At 32.8% G+C, this 20288-nt stretch overlaps 1 protein-coding gene across 3 annotated transcripts in view; it reads right to left on the minus strand.

Moving 5' to 3' along the window:
- Positions 1–435: 435 nt before the first annotated feature.
- LOC131842503 (zwei Ig domain protein zig-8-like) overlaps positions 436–20288 on the minus strand; it is a 250721-nt gene continuing 230868 nt past the window's right edge. For 2 of the 3 annotated variants that reach the window (XM_059191055.1, XM_059191063.1), the window contains 6 exons: positions 19348–19532; positions 15718–15834; positions 12261–12354; positions 8392–8522; positions 4419–4587; positions 436–887 (listed from right to left, as the gene is read on the minus strand). In XM_059191055.1, coding sequence (XP_059047038.1) covers positions 787–887; positions 4419–4587; positions 8392–8522; positions 12261–12354; positions 15718–15834; positions 19348–19532 — 797 coding nt within the window. In that variant the 3' untranslated portion in view covers positions 436–786. The remainder of the gene's footprint in view (positions 888–4418; positions 4588–8391; positions 8523–12260; positions 12355–15717; positions 15835–19347; positions 19533–20288) is intronic. The other variant, XM_059191071.1, reaches the window with a different exon arrangement.

Consider the following 20288-nt stretch of genomic DNA (forward strand, 5'->3'; position numbering starts at 1 on the left):
ATGGGCTAACTAACCTGACCTCATACTCATCTTATCATGCTCCACTAGTGCCCTTACAGCGTAAACCGTTATTTAAGACGAGTGCATCATTACATTATCATTCATTAAAACATATATCAGTATGAATTGAAAAAGTTTTTATATGTTTTACTCAAAACCCAAATATTATTCCGTACCTAGTAAAATTAACATTACCTATACGTTCCGTATTCCGAACTTCCTTAGTCTAAGCATGTTGCATCACTGGTTTGCTTACTGGTGCAAAGAGCGCTCGTAATACTGGCCACAAATAAAAATATGTGGCCACTTAAATTTCGAATATAGAAGAAAAAACAATTGAAAATGAGAACTGGAAGAAAAAGGACGCTCTCTTTTCAAAGAAGAAAATTATTGAATTTATTATAATATAATTGTTTTTATGAAAATATACATTGTAGAGTGCGTGGCCACTAAACTGTACTACACATCGGGATGTTCCTGAGCGAAGGTGAGTAAGTTTGGTGTTACTTTGCTTACTTTGGGGTGTGGAAGACGTTCTTCCTAGGCGAATCGTATTTCTCCTGCCTTTTCCATAAATTTTTTCCTTTCAAAAATACAGTCCAATTTCTATTTTTATTAATTCTTTATAAGGATTCGTAATACAACACTATACATTATGTCAAACTAAATGGGATACTTAAGAGCGCAAGATTATAAAGGTCCAGTAAATCTGATATCATTGTGACGTCAGAACACATGGTGTCTGACTGTCATGACGTCATAAATTGAACACAAAACCACTTATTACTAGCAGCCCATGAGGGTCACTATTACGCTGAGGAGTGCTGCCGACAGTGGATACTGAAGACGGAGCTGACCACCGTGCTGCATGGCAGCTGGATGTTCACCTGCAAAGAAAAAAATATTTAGTCATGATAACACTTTTTTTTTTAAGAATGATAATTTTCAAATTCAAAATCAAATTCAAAAATCATTTATTCATGTAGGACATTTTAGCCGCTTATGAACGTCAAATTTTTACATTCTAATTTTATTTTTTTTCCCTACCGTCCAGTTCGGTATATAGATCCAATTGAGAAGAACTGGCAAGAAACTCAATTGAATTACTTTTTTTTTTTTTAAAGCCAGTTTATTTACAATGTATATTTATATAGGTGTCTATGTCTAACATTAAATGAAAATTCAGTGCATGAACAACTATTGCCATGCACACTCGTCATTCAAGTAATCGTTTAGTGAGTAATAGGCTTTGCTCAATATGATTTAACAGATGTTTTGAATTTATTTAAGGGTAATTCCAACATATCCTTTGGTATTTTATTGTAAATTTTTATACCTATTCCCATAAAAGACCTATTGACTTTTTCTAAACGATACTTGGGGACAGCAAGTTCGTCTTTAAATCTAGTATTAATATTATGAATATTGCTGTTTTTTGGAAATAAGTCAAGATTTTTATGAACATATAGGATATTTGAATATATAAATTGAGAAGCAACGGTGAGAATAATGGAATAGTGCACCCGTCTGCGCTAACGGTTTACGCTGGCGGGGCACTAGTGGAGGATGATAAGATGACTAGTGGAACATGAGCTCAGGTCAGTTAACCCATCGTGATAGGGGGAAAGTGGACTGATAGTAATGTGGATTGATGATCTCCTTGCTAGCAATATATGTGGTACATTGCTATATATAATATACATGTGGACTTAATAACTTATTAATCGCAATGTACCATGTCAGATTGACCTCCACGTGGTTCCCCCTGAAAACCATTGTGATAAATTCCTGATGAATTTGTCACAATGGGCTAACTAGCCTGACCTTATCCTTATCTTATCATTCTCCATCCATCCATAGTGACAAATACACCAAGAATTTATCACGATGGTTTCCAGGGGGAACGTCGTAGCAATCGTCGTATTTTTTTTTATGATAATGGACAAAATAGACAACCTCGGTGGTCTAGTGGTTTAGCACACCGCTTTACGTCCGATGGTCGCTGGTTCGATTCCTCGCACAGCACAAACATTTGTATTCATGAGTATGATTGTTTGTACCGGTCTGGGTGTTTCTATGTATAATATGTATGTATTTACGAAAAACAAAAATATGTATTTGTATCAGTTGTCTAGCACCCATAATACAAGCTTTACCTAGCTTAACTTAGATTTAGTTGGCGCTGTGTGTATTGTCCTGAGATTATTATTATTTAAAATATCTTGTTGTACACTCGTAATTGGTAAACAATGTTTACAGAAATTGATAATCGATGTAACAAATTGTTTTGCTCAACGCAAAAGCGATTAATTGAGATCCATATTGATTGGTTGATTAATTATTTACCGACCAATGACTTGATGCTGGATTAAACGAGCCGTGTACAGATTGGAAGCATTGAGATGCGATTATTGAGACAAAGCAAAATTTATAATATTTATTAATACAAAATTATAACGGTCTATTATATTATCATTTTAACGGCCGTCATTTCATCATTACACGATTTTAATTACTTTAATTGATTATATCTAAAATATCGTGAACGATGATACGTCGTACTCGTGAACGGGTGCTGCTTGTGGGGACTGGTCTGTTTGATTACGAACACTGATTAGACTATTTTGCAATAGCATATGTTGGTGGTCATTCTATTCTTCCAAATTTGAATTTAAAAATGAATCTGTATTATTGTAAACATGTATAACATTTATTTGAAAATAATAAAAGATTACGCGCTGAGTTTCTTGTCAGTTCTTCTCATCTCGAATCATTCCGAACTGACGGTAGATTTGACATATCATAAGAGTCTGTAATAGACCTACATGAATAAAGATAAAAAAAACAAATACACACCAACAATAAAATGAAGTCTTAATTAATTAATAACACTTTAAACAATTATGTTGCTCAACCATGGCATCAGAATGGCGAATTAATGTTCCAGAGGACTCGATATGTCTGCTGGTGTTGGTCACTCTAATCTCCCAAATTTGAATTTAAAAATGAATCTGTATTATTGTAATCATGAATAGATAAGAGAGGATCTTACCTACCATTTTTCGATGTTCAACGATCTGCCGAACATTCTGTATAGAGACTAGCCGTCACCTACAACTTACTCTGCTGATTTTAGATATATGTTCTTACTTGTGACAATTATGACAAATTTCATTAAGATTCGTTCAGTCGGTTGGTGAGATTGTAACAAAAAGATAGACAGAAATACATCAAAATTTATAATAATAATAATATCTCAGGACAATTCATACAGCGACATCTAGTCCCAAGCTAAGCAGAGCTTGTGTTATGGGTACTAGACAACTGATATAAATACAGATATATTTCTTTTCTATATAAGCACATAATATAACATATAACACCCAGACCAATACAAACAATCGTACTTATGAATACAAATATTTTACCGTGCGTGGATTCGAACCCGAGATGCGATCATCGGAAGTATGGAGGTGTGCTATACCGGTCGACCATCGAGGCGTGAATATTAGTATTACAAATGAGTATACAAATACACTAGATCAGAAAACAGAAAAAAGATGAATATTTCATCTTAAAATTTGAGATTAGGAAATAGAAAAGGCAAGAGTCATTCTAAAATTTAGGTACTTTTATTTAAATTAAATTTTTATACCCAAAAAGGCAAATAACGTTATAACGTCTGTCCTCGTGTAGGGATTTAAGGCTATCCCTACACTTATCCCGAGCCATCTACTCTTAGCCGATAAGAAATCGCCAGGATAATCACAACAAGATGGTCCACACGATTACCGTTTGGTGACACGGAAATAAGGCATTAACGAGCTTCCTCAAGGATACCATCTAAGGGAAATTGGCGTAACGGTTGTTTTTTTAATATAATTTACATATCATTTATAAAAAATGAATCACATATATTTTTCGGACTGCTTTTACAGCTTCACAGGATGATGCAGAAGCTAGTGCAGATGGTACTCCAAACCTGCAGAAGGACTTATGGAAGCTGAATGCCAAATCGTTTTTAGTCTGAGGGCATAGGGATTCGAACCTCGGCTCAGGTCGTAGTAATTTCGATTCTCATTTGAATTGGATCGGGATCGATTGGAGGAGCGTAAAGATGATTGATTGCCACCGTCGAAGTATAAAAAAAAAGTTGTAGATAAAATTATTTAATTTTTAGATGTGGTATTATTATAACTAGCTATATAATTTTCTCTCCCAATAAATCAGTAGAGCTGTAGCATACATGAAATATCAGCTTAATGGTTTTTCCGTGGTCCTTCGAGCCGGATTTTGACCAGCGACCTATGGATGCTTGGCTGAAATAGGTGAGAGAGTAAACATGAATAGCAATACTATATCACGTCATCACGTAACATCATGCATTACCACAGAATATAAAATAGTGTACAACTTACCACTTAGAACATGGACGAGAACCGAACGAGGGTTGGCATTAGCTGGCGCGCAGGTATACCTGCCAGAGTCAGGAGCCTTCGCTCTCTGCACCAGGAGATGAGACGTCGTCGTCTCACCCTTCTCCGTGATCACTGACACTCCACCGCGGGGAGAATCGTAGTTGATCTCCTACAGAATAATATTATGGGATTGTTAGTAATGTGGATTCATTATCTTATTGCTAGAAATGTACCATGTCAGGTTGACCTCTACACGGTTCCCTCTGGAAACCATCGTGATAATTTTTTGGTGAATTTGTCACGATGAGCTAACTGACCTGACCTCATGCGTTAGCGCAGGCGGATGCACCAATCCATAATAATCCATCTAGACCCAAGTTGAGCTAGCTAAAGCTTGTGTTATGGGTACTAGACAACTGATACAAATACACAATTTTTTTGTTTTTCGTAAATACCTACATATTATACATAGAAAACACCCAGACCGGTACAAACAATCATATTCATGAATACAAATGTTTGTGCCGTGCGAGGAATCGAACCCGCGACCATCAGATGTAAAGCGGTGTGCTAAACCACTAGACCATCGAGGTTGTCTATTTTGTCTATTATCATAAAAAATACGACGATTGCATTATTAAAATAGTCATAAACGAGTTGTGTGTTTCATCAGGCGTGTATATCAAGTGATCCGTAGTTATCTAACTGCAATTGCTAGATATTTGGCTGCAGGTCATCCTAGGAAAGTTTACAGTTTTATTTACAATCGCTGGAGGAAGTCGCAGTCGATTTGAAACGATGCCAGCACCACAGTGATGGTCTGCCAGGAAATAAAATGGTGTCTACTACTTTTATATATGTCCTAGATTGACTAGGCGCAATTGTAGTTATGTATTAACATACAATAATTAAAATAGTAGTAACTAACTCATAAAGTACAATTACTACAACGTCACTTTTCCACGCAGACGAAGTCGCAAGTGCAAGCTAGTTTTTTATCTACTAGCCTAGCCTATATTTATTAGTACTTTTACTAGACTTCAAAAAAGATTGAATTAATAATGAAACTGTGGAAAACAAACTGATGTTGGAGAATAGAAAAAGAAGAAATGGGATAGGGATAACTTGTTGCCGTTGTTTGTTTGTTGGTTTCCTAGTATGCTAGATGATTAATTATGTATATCTAAATATATATAACTCAAAGGTGACTGACGTAGTGATCTATCAACGCACAGCCTAAACCACTGGACGGATCGGGCTGAAATTTGGCATGCATGTAGATGTTATGACGTAGGCATCCGCTAAGAGAGGATTTTGATAAATTCTACCCTCTAAGGGATTAAATAGGGGATGAAAGTTTATATGAATTAATAAACTTTGCATGTATAAAGCTACTATGGTGTAGACATCCCCTAAGAAAGGATTTTGATAAATTCCACCCCTAAGGGGTGTAAATTAACGCGAGCGAAGCCGCGGGCAAAAGCTAGTATTTTAAATATTTTTTATTGCGCTTAAATATATTTTATAAGTTTATTAATTAGAAATAATGTTAACAAAGGAGGACATTTCTCTAAAAGAGAGCTCTGCCAGTCAACCCAATACAGCGTGGCATAGGAAGTGTTGAGTGGGTCCAATCGTACAAATAATAATTGAATAAAAATGTCATAAATAATTAATATCAAGTTAGTAAGTATTTGATAAATAATAATTAATTAAAGATATAATTTTAGTAAAAAAATTATTAATCAACAAATTTAAATTGGGCTTCACTAAAGTAGATCAACAAAAGTCGTGATAGTTAACAATATTGGTCTACAAAAGTCTTGACAAATTTACTGTTGTACGATAGACGATTAATATTGTGCATATACTTAAACTATGGTATACATTAGTAGGTATTTACTCCATAAATAACAATTTATTGAAGTTTTTATTTGTGGTAAAAAACATTAATCACTCTTCAAATTGATCTCCACTAAAGTAGACCAACAAAAGTCCTGATAAAGTTAACAAGATTTAAAAGTCATGACAAATTTAATTTTGTATGTTAGACATTTAATATTGTACATATACTTTAACTATGGTACATATTATTATGTATTCGATAATTAACGATAATTTATTAGAGTTTTCGTTAGTAATAAAAAAAATATTAATCAACAAATTTAAATTGGACGCAACTACAATAGATCAACAAAAGTCAGGATCAAGTTAACACTCGATAAATAATAATTAATTAAAGATTTTATTTGTAGTAAAAAAAAATATTAATCAACAAGGTGTAGTGTTAGGAAGTGTTGAGTGTGTCAAATTGTGCAAATAATAGTTTAATAAAAATATCATAAATAATTAAAACCATATAAAATTTCAGTAAAAAAATTATTAATCAACAAATTTAACTTGGTCTCCACTAAAGTAGATCAACAAAAGTCGTGATAAAGTTAATGTTGTATGCTCGACACGAAACATTAAATTGTTTCTATCTATAACCGTTCGTGAATCAGGCTCCACTGTCCTCATTTACATTTTTGGAATGGATCCAAATGAATAAATTTCGCGGAGATTTCATTAACTTTAACCAATGAATGCTTTTGTCTCGAGTCCTCTGGAACATTAATCAACAACAAATCAAAAATATTTCGCCATTCCGATGCCACGGTTGAGCAACGTCATTGTTTAAGTGTTATTAAGTATTTGACTTCATTTTATTGTTGGTGTGTGTGTCTTTTTTTTACTTTATTCATGTAGGTCTATTACAGACTCTTATGATATGTCAAATCTACCGTCATGCGTCATTTTGGAATGATTTCGAGATAATACTGACAAGAAATACAGCTCGTATTCTTTTTAAATAAATGTTACACATATTTATAATAATACAGATTCGTTTTTAAATTCACTTTTGGGAGAATAGAGTGAACACCAGCATATGCATTTGAAAAAGCAAATAGTATAATCAGTGTTCGTAACCCAAACAGACCAGTCCATACAAGTTTTGTTTTATTTTATTTTAGTACGGACCAGATTTGAACTCACATTCATAGAGTTTGAGGTCGGTCATCCATCATATAGATAATAATATTTAATTAATATATAAATGTCAATTCATTGATTGAATTAACAGATGAAAATAGTCTAACAATATTTAGGTTTTACGTCAAAACTGATTTCAGAGAATATATTGGTAAACATGAGTCAACAAATAAGCTAAAAAGGCGACTATATCCAGTAAAGAAATAATAAATGAAAATTTCTCAGAATAAATATGTGACCCATATTTATTCTGAGACATATAAGTTAAAAAAAAAATAAGAAAAACAGCCGGTAATGAAATGAAATAATTCATTTTGGAAATATTTTCAATACGCCATTTAATAATTAAAATAGTTAATTAATTAATTAAATAAAAGAGGGTAATTATACATGCTCGGTTTATTGTCATCAAATAATATTAAAAGATATTAAAAGATGGTGCATTACAAATACAGACAAATATGTGCCGCGAACGCCGGTAGAAGTAATTTTTATTTAAATACACTTTATGTAATACTAACTTTTGCTCGCGGTTTCGCTCGCCTTAATTTATTCCCATAGGGGTGGAATTTATCAAAATCCTTTCTTAGGGGATGGCTACGTCATAGTAGCTTTATGCAAGCAAAGTCTCAGCCCGATCGGTTTAAAATTGACGCATTTCATATAAACTTTCATCCCCTATTCTATCCCCTTGGGGATAGAATTAATCAAAATCCTTTCTTAGCGGATACCTACGTCATAACATCTGCCTGCATGCCAAATTTCGTTGCGTTGACAGATCACTATGTCAGTCACCTTTGAGTTATATATATTTAGATTAATGATTAATAGGATTTTTTTTAAATCCTTAAGATAATGATTAATGATGAAGAAGTAGACATATACTTCTTTATCATTCATCATCAATATAGATAAAAAAAATATCAATAAAGGAACCAACCTCATCACTGTGAGTCCACCTGATGGTCGGTGGTGGTTCTGGAGAATGCTGCACCACGCAGGTAAGGTTGATAGTGCTTCCTGTGTTGATGAACAGCTCTGGTCCACCCAGTATCGTCGTCAAAGGTTCTGCTTGAACATAAAATTATATGGTCAAAGTAAATATAGAAATCTGTAAAAATAATTATGGAGAGCTAGGTGTTGCCGCGGTATTTTATAGCATATGTGTTATTCTGATGTATAAGCTACTGGCTTACGAGCGCAACTGTATGTCTGTATCATACTTACTTGACATTTATCATCGTATTGTATCCAATTTACATAATAACTATTTAAACTATAGCCAATGTCTTATTCTGATGTACAAGCTATATTACTGTAAAGTTGCAACAAAATCTGTGCAGTTGTTTATGCGTGCTAAAGCTAAAGGTTTAATTCGATTTTTCTAAAAAAAAATCATCCTAAACTTTAAGTAGCCTAATTTACTCCTTATTACATCAGCTACTTGCCAAAGAGCCCCGTAAAAAGCCATTTAAGGGATTAGGCGGAACAAACAGACAGACATACAGATAAAAATTGTAAATAATGTTATTTTGGTGTATGTACCGTATTTATATTCAGACGCATGTAGTAAAAAACGGTTATTTCAATATTATAAACAATTTTATTTATATGTACAGACTAGTATTAAATTTAATATTTTTTTTTTCTTTTAAATCTGTTTATAAGTTCTTCAACAACAAACTTTACAATTAATCTGAAACTACTTTAGAAAGATTTAACATAACATTATTAAGTTCTTCACTTTACAAGCTCTTCGTTATAAGTTTTCGTGGGCTGATTACCTAATATTTTTCCAAGGCGATCGATTTCTTTATTCTGCAAGTCGACTCAACATCAAAGTTCCATAATTGGAAGCCATCAAAATAGCTAGTTAATCATAAAAAGAAATTTCAGCACATCGCGAAACTTTTGAATGAGCTCAAATACAGAATTTTCCGAGAAATATTATTACGTCTTGCCTTCTTTCGGTAGCAGAAAATAATATACAGATAGCATCGTTATTACCTCAACAGTAAATAACTTTCTTGCCTTTGTGCTATATTCTTTGAAGTGTTCAAGGATCAAATTCACATATATAATAGAACATCGCCGGTACAGGTTTAGCACACCGCTTTACTTCCTATTGTCACAGGTTCGATTCCTCACACGGTACAATAATTTGTATTCATGGATATGATTGTTATGGCTTTGGGTGTTTTCTATTAATATTATGTATCATCATCTGCTTCTTCCTTATCCCATTTATTTGTGGTCGGCGTAATATGTTTTTCTCTTCCATTCATCTCTGTTCGCAGTCATCGCGTTATTTACTACCTTTCTTACCATATCATCTTTCACACAGTCCATCCATCTCTTTTTCAGCCTTCCTTTGCCTATAACCATCCACATTCATATGTAACACCTTTCTTAAAATCCTCATTCCTACGCATTACATGTCCATACCATGATAGACGATTATTCTTCAACCTCTCTGACACCGGCGTCACTTGTATGTATATTATATATATTAAAAAAAAAAGTATATATATCAGTTGTCTATTACCCATAACTCAAGCTTACCATGGGACTAGATGGCACTGTGTTAATTGTGCAGGGTTATTTATTTATAGGGTTTCATAAAATGAGGCAGTAAACTGATACGAGTCCAAGCCTACTCGTTCGCAGAGAGTGGTCTAAAGATAGTTTATTATCTATCCTGACGTCATACTACGGATCAAATTAAACTAGATTTGTAATTATTGTGAAAAATTTAATACAATATAATATAGGGAAAATACATATATTAACATAAAAAAAATAACGCTTGTAAATGGGTAAAATGCCCTACATGAATAAATGTTTTTTGATTTGATTTGATTTGATATGTATTAAGAGTCTGTAAAATGTTAACAGTTATTCAAATATATAAAATTCTCTTGTAACAAGACTTCTCTGGAACAGCTCGATGGATTCTTATCAAATTTTGTGTTGTTTTTTGATTTGATTTTATTTGATATGTATTAAGAGTCTGTAAAATTTTAACAGTTATGCAAATATATAAAATTCTCTTGTAACAAGACTTCTCTGGAACAGCTTGACGGATTCTTATCAAATTTTGTGTTGTTTTTTGATTTGATTTGATTAGATTTGATATGTATTAAGAGTCTGTAAAATTTTAACAGTTATTCAAATATATACAATTCTCTTGTAACAAGACTTCTCTGGAACAACTTGACGGATTCTTATCAAATTTTGTGTTGTTTTTTTGATTTGATTTGATTTGATAGGTATTAAGAGTCTGTAAAATTTTAACAGTTATTCAAATATATAAAATTCTCTTGTAACAAGACTTCTCTGGAACAACTTTACGGATTCTTATCAAATTTTGTGTTGTTTTTTGAATTGATTTGATTTGATAGGTATTAAGAGTCTGTAAAATTTTAACAGTTATTCAAATATATAAAATTCTCGTGTAACAAGACTGCTCCGGAACAGCTTGACGGATTCTTACCAAATTTTGTGTGTAAGTATATTCACTAGGTGTGAGAATAGGATGTAAAATATTTTTCATACCCCTTAGTAATAAACATTTTTTTTTGACATTATTTTTTTTTGTTTAACATCAAAATATATACAACCCCAAATTTTCACACTTCTACCATCAATCGTGATAAAAAAATATTGACGCAGCTGGAATCGAATCACGCGAGCTTCAAACTGTTCAGAGGCTGTTGTGTACCGCCGCTACCGTAATAATTTTGTCGACCACAAAGTCTATGTCAATATTATTTTGTATTTTATTATTTTCTATATATGTTAGTCCTTAAGGTATATATAATATGGGCCAATATTATAAAATAAATAATAAAATATTATACTTAAATATAATTTAATTAACAATCTCCATTTTATACCAATCCTTTTCTAATAACATCCGTTAACTGTTTGTCAGACGTCAATATTTTTGCGACATATTCAAACATAAACCTCCTCTTATTCGTAGGCCAAGTAAGCTCTATTGGGTTTACTAAAGCAAAAAGAAATATAAGCGAATATTTTGTGGCATTTGTAAACCCGCGTCTATGCCTAACATCCGATTTATCCATATTTTGCTGAACTCATTTGAATTCAACGTGTCGGAGCGCGAATCCACTCCCGTCTTTCAGATCAAACAAATTTGTTAGCACAAAGAACTCGACGAATCGAATTAATTCAACTTAAATTGACTTAATCTCTTTTAATTGGAGTGGCATACAAGCTGATTTCTTCAGTGGTAACTCTCATCTATATAAATGAGTAGCATCAAGGATTTGTGAATTTGATGTAACGTCTGTGGTGAGCGATTATATATGTGACATAACGTCTGTGGTGAGCGATTATATTTGTGACATAACGTCTGTGGTGAGCGATTATATTTGTGACATAACGTCTGTGGTGACCGATTATATTTGTGACATAACGTTTGTGGTTAGCGATTATATTTGTGACATAACGTCTGTGGTGAGCGATTATATATGTGACATAAAGTCTGTGGTGAGCGATTATATTTTTTGTAACTGTTCGTGAACACTCCCTGCAGGATACATACTACAATAAATGCATTTAGTTCCAAAATTTCTTGTTTATTTTGCTGTTTCCAATTATTTATTGTGATGCTTCGGTGGTCTAGCGCCTTAGCACATAACCTTACTTCTAATGGTGGCGGGATCGATTTCTAATAAATACACCACAGACGCCGTCAAAATTATGTTCTGTAATGTTAGTGGTCCGAAATTGTCCACGATTTGTAGTTGTATAGTTTTAATAGGATTTAGAAAAGTTACTTACCGACAACGGAGAGGAACATTCGATGTCCAATGGGCGGAGTGGTTCCAACTTGACACTCGTACACGCCCGAGTCTCGGCGCTGTGGGAATCTTATCTGTACAATAGAAACAGATGATTTAGTATTAGTACCGCTAATATTTATTAGTAACTATCTAACTTTGAATCGGAAAATGCGCCGAGTCAACGTTATTTTTGTGATATAACGCCTGTGGTGAGCGATATATTTGTGATATAATGCCTGTGGTGAGCGATTATATTTGTGATACAACGCTTGTGTAATATAACATGAGGGGTGTCACAGACGCGAAACGTGAATTGCGTTTGTGACACCCCTGGTATTTCAGGAGTTCAAAGACAACAATAATCGTTTACCATCAATTGTGCTGTATGCTTGTTTGCCACCATCTTCTTCTTCTTAGTCGGTACACTCTTGTCAGAGTGGTCGTGGTCAACATTTTGAATCACGATGAGTGAGGTTTTGTGCTTGTCCTTTTTCAAAGTTCGCTACCTAGACCCGACAGGGACAACAATTGAAGAATATTTTTAGGAGCAATGGCTTTTATCTCCTCAGGATAGAGTGCATACTTTCCAAAGGAGATATTTCATTTATGCATGAGTGGACTACAACCACATAAGTTTGTATGGCGTTTCCTCTTTTGAAAATCTGCAGATTGATGTTAAGCTAAGATCTAATTTCGTAATTTGTTTATTCAATTTGCAGTGTCCAATGAGTGCCCTAATCATGATGCATATATTGTATATTTGTATTTCGAATATGAACACTTTCAACTTGTAACTCAGAGGGGTAAGTCAAATATTGTTCAGACCCTGTGAGTGAGGGTCGAGATTGGTGCGGTACGTCATTTATTAGGGCGGGATGCGGTTTTTATATAATAACTAGCTAACCCGGCAAACGTTGTTTTGTCATATAAATTAATCAGTTATCGACAGCCGAGAGTAAAATTATTAAAGTACTAATATCGCTATTCAAAAATAGGGGTAGAAGGGTGAATATTTAGGGTTGTATGTATTTACAAGGGGTAATCATAAAAATATTGTTTAAAACAATGGGGTGGCCCTTATCACTTGTGCGTATGAACATAGGTTACGTCCTATTCTAAAATCTACTGAATATAGAAACTAAATTTTGTATTAAACGGTCGTGATATTTCGATTTGGTCGAGTTTTGTTACAAATAAAATCAAAATAAAACGTGAAAACATTATTTTTATGCCAGTAGATATGTTTCCAAGTATTCTACGGAAAAAGTGAAGATTTCCAATTTGTTTTGTACGTCATTAAAACTGCAGTCGTCTGCTTATTGTAGACTTGTTAGTTCCACGCTATGATTTGTGAATCTAGGAACTGACAATACAATGTACAACTACAAAATGATTATGTTTCTACTTTAGTATTGATTTACCTGAACAGTCTATTAACTGACCTGACGTCATGTCCATCCTATTGTCTTCCACTGACACCCCGCAAGAGAATTCAAAAATCATTTATTCATATTGGAAATTTTAACGTAACATTTTACAACGTAAAATTTTTTAAATTATAATTTTTTCCCTACCGCCCAGTTCAGTATATAGATTCAATTGAAAAGAACTAGCAAGAAACTCAATTGAACTACTTATTTTTTTTAAAAATCTGGTTATTTACAGTGTTTATTTATATAGGTGTCTATGTCTTACATTAAATGAAATGAACAACGATTGTCATGCACGCTCGTCATTTAAGTAATCGTTTAGTGAGTAATAGGTTTCGCTCAGTAAATATGATTTAACAGATGTTTTGAATTTATTTAAGGGTAACTCCAGTATATCCTTTGGTATGTTATTTAAAATTTTTATAAAAGACCCATTGACTTTTTTAAACAAACTTGCTGTCCTTAAGAACAGCAAGTTTGTCTTTAAATCCAGTATTAATATTATGAACATTGCTGTTTTAAGAGCAGGTGCACTATTCAATTATTAAAATTTGGCCCAGGTCCCCATAAACTATCCTCACAGTACATTTATGAAAATATTATGTATACAAGGAAAAATTTAGATAGTTTCAATAAACTTAAAGACTGTACAAGTAGAAACTTACGCAATAAAAATGAGCTAATTTTACCTAAATGCCGTCTACACAAAGTTAGTAATTCATTTTATGGCAATTGCGTAAGATTCTATAATAAACTGCCAGAGTCTACGCTAAATCTTACAGAGAGGCAATTCAAATCTTATATTAAACAAATGTTATGTAAAAAAGCCTATTATAAAATAGATGAATTTATAGATGATAGCAATATATAGCAAGAATAAGTTTATTTGCGGACAACGTTATAATTTTTTAATTTTCATACTGCTTTCTTGATATATGATAGCGTAGCGGCTTTTGTATTGATTGCCGCATGCATCCTTATGTAAAGTGCGAATACTGTAACTACCATATAGTAATTTATGTAGCTGTGACGTGGTCGTGTGTAATGAGTAGTCATGCTCACTAAAATGTCCAGACATGTGGCGGCGTGGTGGGCCGGATCAATGGGCTCCCTAAAATATGGTCGAGCGCAGTGATGGCTGGCTCATCCGTCATACTCGTGAAACGAGTGCTGCTTGTAGGGACTGGTCTGCTCTTATCACTACGACTGATTTAATCTTATTGCATATTTATATTTGACCCAAAAATTAGTGCTTGTTGGTAGTTTATATTCACACGTTTCGACTTGTAAATGTAAACTTACAAGGATTATTTAAAAGAGCAACACACAAGTTTCTTGCTCGTTCTTCTTATGATGAGACAGCTTTCCGAACGAGTGGTAGATAAAAAACAAATTGTTATGACTATTCAAAAGTGCTTAAATTAAGTTTATTTGAATAAATGATTTCTATTCTATTCTATTCTATCCACCTCCATGAAGGAAAACTAGTGGCCGAAGGGAGTGTACCGGCGCTACCATGGCAGATTGCCATAGTGAGTGTGATGACCACAAGAACAATATTATTATTTTATTTCATACTAGCTGTTCCCACGACTTCGTCCGCGTGGAATATTATTTTATTTTTCTGAAATGAAAGAACTTTTCTAAAATAATAGTAGCCTACTCCTTATTACATCAGCTACCTGCCAAAAATATTCCGTCAAAATTGGTCCAGCCATTTCAGTGACTAGCCGTATCAAACAGACCGATAGACAGACAGACAAAAATTGTAAAAAATGTTATTTTAGTGTACGTACCACATTTACATTCATATGCATATAGTAAAAAACAGTTATTTCAATATTACAAACAGACACCCTAATTTTATTTATATGTATAGATATATTATTATATAAATAAGTTAAGTTAAGTTATTTATATAATAATATATCTATACATATAAGTTAAGTTTAAGTTGCCAAAGTTGCCTGAAGTTGTTGAAGTTAAGTTGCCTGAAGCAAAATAAATAACAAAAATGATACTCACCTTTAAGATCCAATCCTCAGTGTGAGGATTGTGTACACTGATAAACCTCTGGTCAGATGTGTATGTCATCCTCCCAGACGTCAATAGATGTATATCCCGGTGTCGAATCCATGATACCTGATGACAAAAGATAAATATACTAATATTTGTGACTTTTTTTGGATTTACCCATAGAAGTTATTCTATCAATTTGTTATATATATTACTAGGTATAACTCTATTATATATTTACATAATATCCTTTAAAATTATAGCCTAAAATGTATATATGTTATATTACTGTAACAAAATCCGTTAAGTAGTTTTTGCGTGAAAGAATAACAAACATCTATCAATACTCACAAACTTTTACGTCTATATTCTCAAATAAGATATAGATTGTACAAAAAAATGTCAAGAAATATGATTTTAAAATAATATACAAATCCATCAAGGAGTTCGCTACAATTACTATTTAGGATTCCCGAAAATTGAGTCCAAAATATAGAGAATTCATCCCAAACCATTAGTCAGGGTTGAAGCTTACCGCTCGCGAGATGGAAAACTGAGAGCCATTCATGTAAACAATACTAGAATTTACATTATACACGGCTCAAGTACTTGAAAAGCGCTTATAATATCTTAGAGAAGTCTTTTATGTGTTCAAAATATTCACAAAGGCATTATTTAGTGTTGAAAGGTTGACACGTGGAGCCATTTAGATGGGACGATTGTTGTTGGGTTTAGGAAGGTCTTGCAACCTCGGATTTGAATTTAAAGAAAGCTGGCTATGATAAGGATTTTATGACGTCGCTCCGAGTTTTTATTTGTACTAGCTGAGCTGCGCAACTTCGTCTGCATATCATAATGTAAAATTAATATATTGTCTCATTTTAGTAACTATTTTTTAATGATCATCATCTACGTCTTCCTTATCCCATTTATTTGTGGTCGGCGTAATATGTTTTTCTCTTCCATTCATCCCTGTTCGCAGTCATCGCGTTATTTACTACCTTTCTCATCTTTCACACAGTCCATCCATGTCTTTTTCGGCCTTACTCTGCACTTATAACCATCCACACTCATATGTAACACTTTCCTCCTTAAAATATTATCTTCATTCCTACGTTTTTCATTGATGATAGCGTGATGTGATGCTCGTGAATGAACACTGCTTGCAGGGACTGATCTGCTCTGACTGGTAACTGACTTATTTTGTTACTCTAGTAGCTATTAAATTTATATAATTTTGTGAATGTTGTTATTTGGTAATTTGCATTCATGCTTAATACTAAATATTTAATGCTGAACAACTTAAAAAGGCATACATATATTGTTATCTACATGTATGTTATAGTTACATAAGTATATTGTATTGACTCTTATGTACAACTTAATTATGTATCACAACCTATAACTGTATAAAATATATATATATATATAATCTACTAACTGCCCTGCGCAACTTCGTCTGCATCACACTTACTTGACATTTATCATTATATTTCGCCCAATTTATATAATATCTTTTTAAAGTATAGCCTACATATTATTCTGATGTATAAGCTATATTACTGTAAAATTTCATCAAAATCCGTTCTGTAGTTTTTGCGTTAAAGAGCATCAAACATTCGCTTTTATAATATAAGTTGCCAAAAACTCGGCTAGAGAAACATTTTTTGGAAATTAAATAGAACTTATCACCGTAACAAATAATATTATCATAAACACAAATTATTGTAATAAATAAATAGAAATGGAATATAAAATAAACATGATGTAGACACTTTTGTTATATTTTGATTGTGAAATGTTAAATGTTACATAAATATTATGGAAGGCCAACCAACATAATATTCTGTAAGTCCATTGTTATTTCTTACTTTGTAATATGAAAATGTATTTCATATTAATAACATGATTATACAAGTCAAGAGTATAAACTCTTGACCTGTATGTAAACATATAAATGTTTGCAACTAATTGTCATATTAAAAAAACCTTTTTGCATTTGATAGCCCGTGATATCAAATATAATATACATGTTACCTTTACCAACGAAAATAAAAACCTTACCCAAATTTCAATAGATCGGTTAGTTAGTCGGAATTATAAATTGACTGGATTTGAACTCGCAACGTTCTGTCTAAGTCAGCGTAGCGTGTTCAGTGGTTAGGACTAATTCAATAAGTAAAAAAAAATTAACCCTAAATAAATAATCCAAAACAATTAACATAGCGTCATCTAGTACCCACGATAAGCAGAGCTTGTGTTAACTAGACACAAGTAGACAACTGATATAAATACTTAGATATTTTTATGTAATTAATATGTATTTAATAGTATAATATACATAGAATACACACAGGTCGAAACAATCATACTCATTAATGCAAATGTTAACACCGTGTGAGAAATCGAACCCGCGACCATCGGAAGTAAAGCGACTGGTATGCTAAACTGCTAGACCTCCGAGGCCGTCTACTTAAAAACAAACAATATACAATAAATAATAATATTCCAATTTCAAAATAACTGTATTCCAAATTCAAAACTCTACTCAAATATGAAATAAAAAAATATAATTCGAAAAACGAATACATTCCACAAACAAAGGTTGTCTACAATTTTCATTATACAATTTCTTTTAGGTACCCTTTACACGTTTCCATTGTGCAAACATTTCAATTCTAGATTAGAATTTTTCATTCGCTTATCTTTAGTAACAATGGCTAGTAACCGTTGCCTCGAAACGGAGCAAAGTTATATTGTTATTGTGGTATGAAACAAAGCCTATATAGTACGGACCAATTATAAACTAAACGATTTGTGATACAGGACCGTTTACCGCGGTGTTATTTCGTCCGCTTCATTACTGTGGATTATTCGGCTGCGTTGATTTCCAACTAGTAATTGTGGGTTAGAATTTTGGAGGCTTTAATTGATGGTGAATGTTTTTAGGACATTATAAGCCAATGGTTGAGAATATATTGAATATGGTTCTCAATATAATTTAATAAAATATAGCAAGCACAAATTTTAGAAATTTATTTGTACTTAGAATTAAAAAAATCGTTGAGAAAAATTATTAAATATGTTCTGGCAGTATGTCTATAAATATAACAAATTTGGGCCTTGGTCTATCTAATGGTTTAGCATACCGCCTTACTATCTAATGGTTTATCATACCTCTTTACTTCGGATGGTCCCGGATTGGATTCTACGCACGATACAAACATTTGTATGATGTGATCGGTCTTGATGTTTTTTATGTATGTATTTAAAAAAAAGAAAATGTATTCATGTATTTATATCAGCTGTCTACTATCCATATCAGCTCTGATTACTGTGGGGCTAGATGGCGCTATATTAATTGTTCAGGATTATTTATTAAGGTTAATTTACTTTTTTTTTCTTACTTTATTGTTTTCATTGTTTCAGTTTCTGAAAACAAAAAAGCACTGTAAACAAAAACGCTACTCTGATTTAGACAGAAGGACCTGTAATATAAACTCTGCTTATCTTGGGACTTGAAGAAAATGTATGTATGTATGTATATCAGTTGTCTAATAGCCGTAACACAAGATCTTAGCTTAGAAATTAGGGACGCTGTGTGCATTGTCCTGAGACATCTTCATTATTATTACTTACTGTTCTGTTCCCAAGATCGTGAACTCGGCAGTTCAGCTGTGCAGTCTTCCCAACTAGTGCGGTCACGTTCTTCGAGTATGCAATATCGAAGTGTGGTCCCCGCTGTGTCAGGCCAAGATCCACGTCAGTATAGTCAATTTCTGGCACTCCATCGCTGCCCAGTCCATTTGCATTGTCAGTGCAACCTGTAGAATTATAGTTACGTTAGATTTTTTTACTTAATGGGAACAGCAAACAACTTGATAGCCCACCTAATGGTAGGCGGTTGAAACATCATTGAATATCAATGCCTAATCTGGACCCTACAACGAAACACAATTTACAAAGCAAGCACAATGATAAACATTCATAGTCTGCCTTTGTTTATGAATATTTAATATAAAAATACATTCAGCAAAAGTATATTCAATAGAAGATGAAATTTATGTTAAATTTTATATAAAAAATCATTAAAATTGCATTGCATTTCTGTGTATTCATATATTGCTTGTAATTTTTGTATATTTATATTTATATATCTATGTATGTGTATATTTTATATATAGTATGTATAATGTGTGTTATTTTCTAATATTTATTAGTATTATTATCCTATCCCAATTATTACCTTTATATATATATTCTTCCATTCTATTCATGCGCCACCTACCACTTTTGTTGTATTTTCTCTACCTAAAGGTTGTTTCTAGCGATAAGACCGCCTTTTGTACTTCCATACCTCTTTTCTGTATAATCCTTATGTTACGAGTATATACCGTCTACTTATTAGTTTGTGATTTAATATATTACGAGTAATAGTTGTTGTCAAAATATAGATTGACATCAGTGTAAATATATTATAAAAGGGGCAATAGAATTATTCTGCAAACATACATATTATTTATCAACAAAAAGGAACCCCACCACAACACCTTATGTATTAATTCTATTGGTGCAATAAA

This window comes from Achroia grisella, unplaced genomic scaffold, assembly GCF_030625045.1.
Source record: "Achroia grisella isolate CSIRO2021 unplaced genomic scaffold, CSIRO_AGI_Agris_v1 utg1080, whole genome shotgun sequence".
Taxonomy (NCBI): Eukaryota; Metazoa; Arthropoda; class Insecta; order Lepidoptera; family Pyralidae; genus Achroia; species Achroia grisella.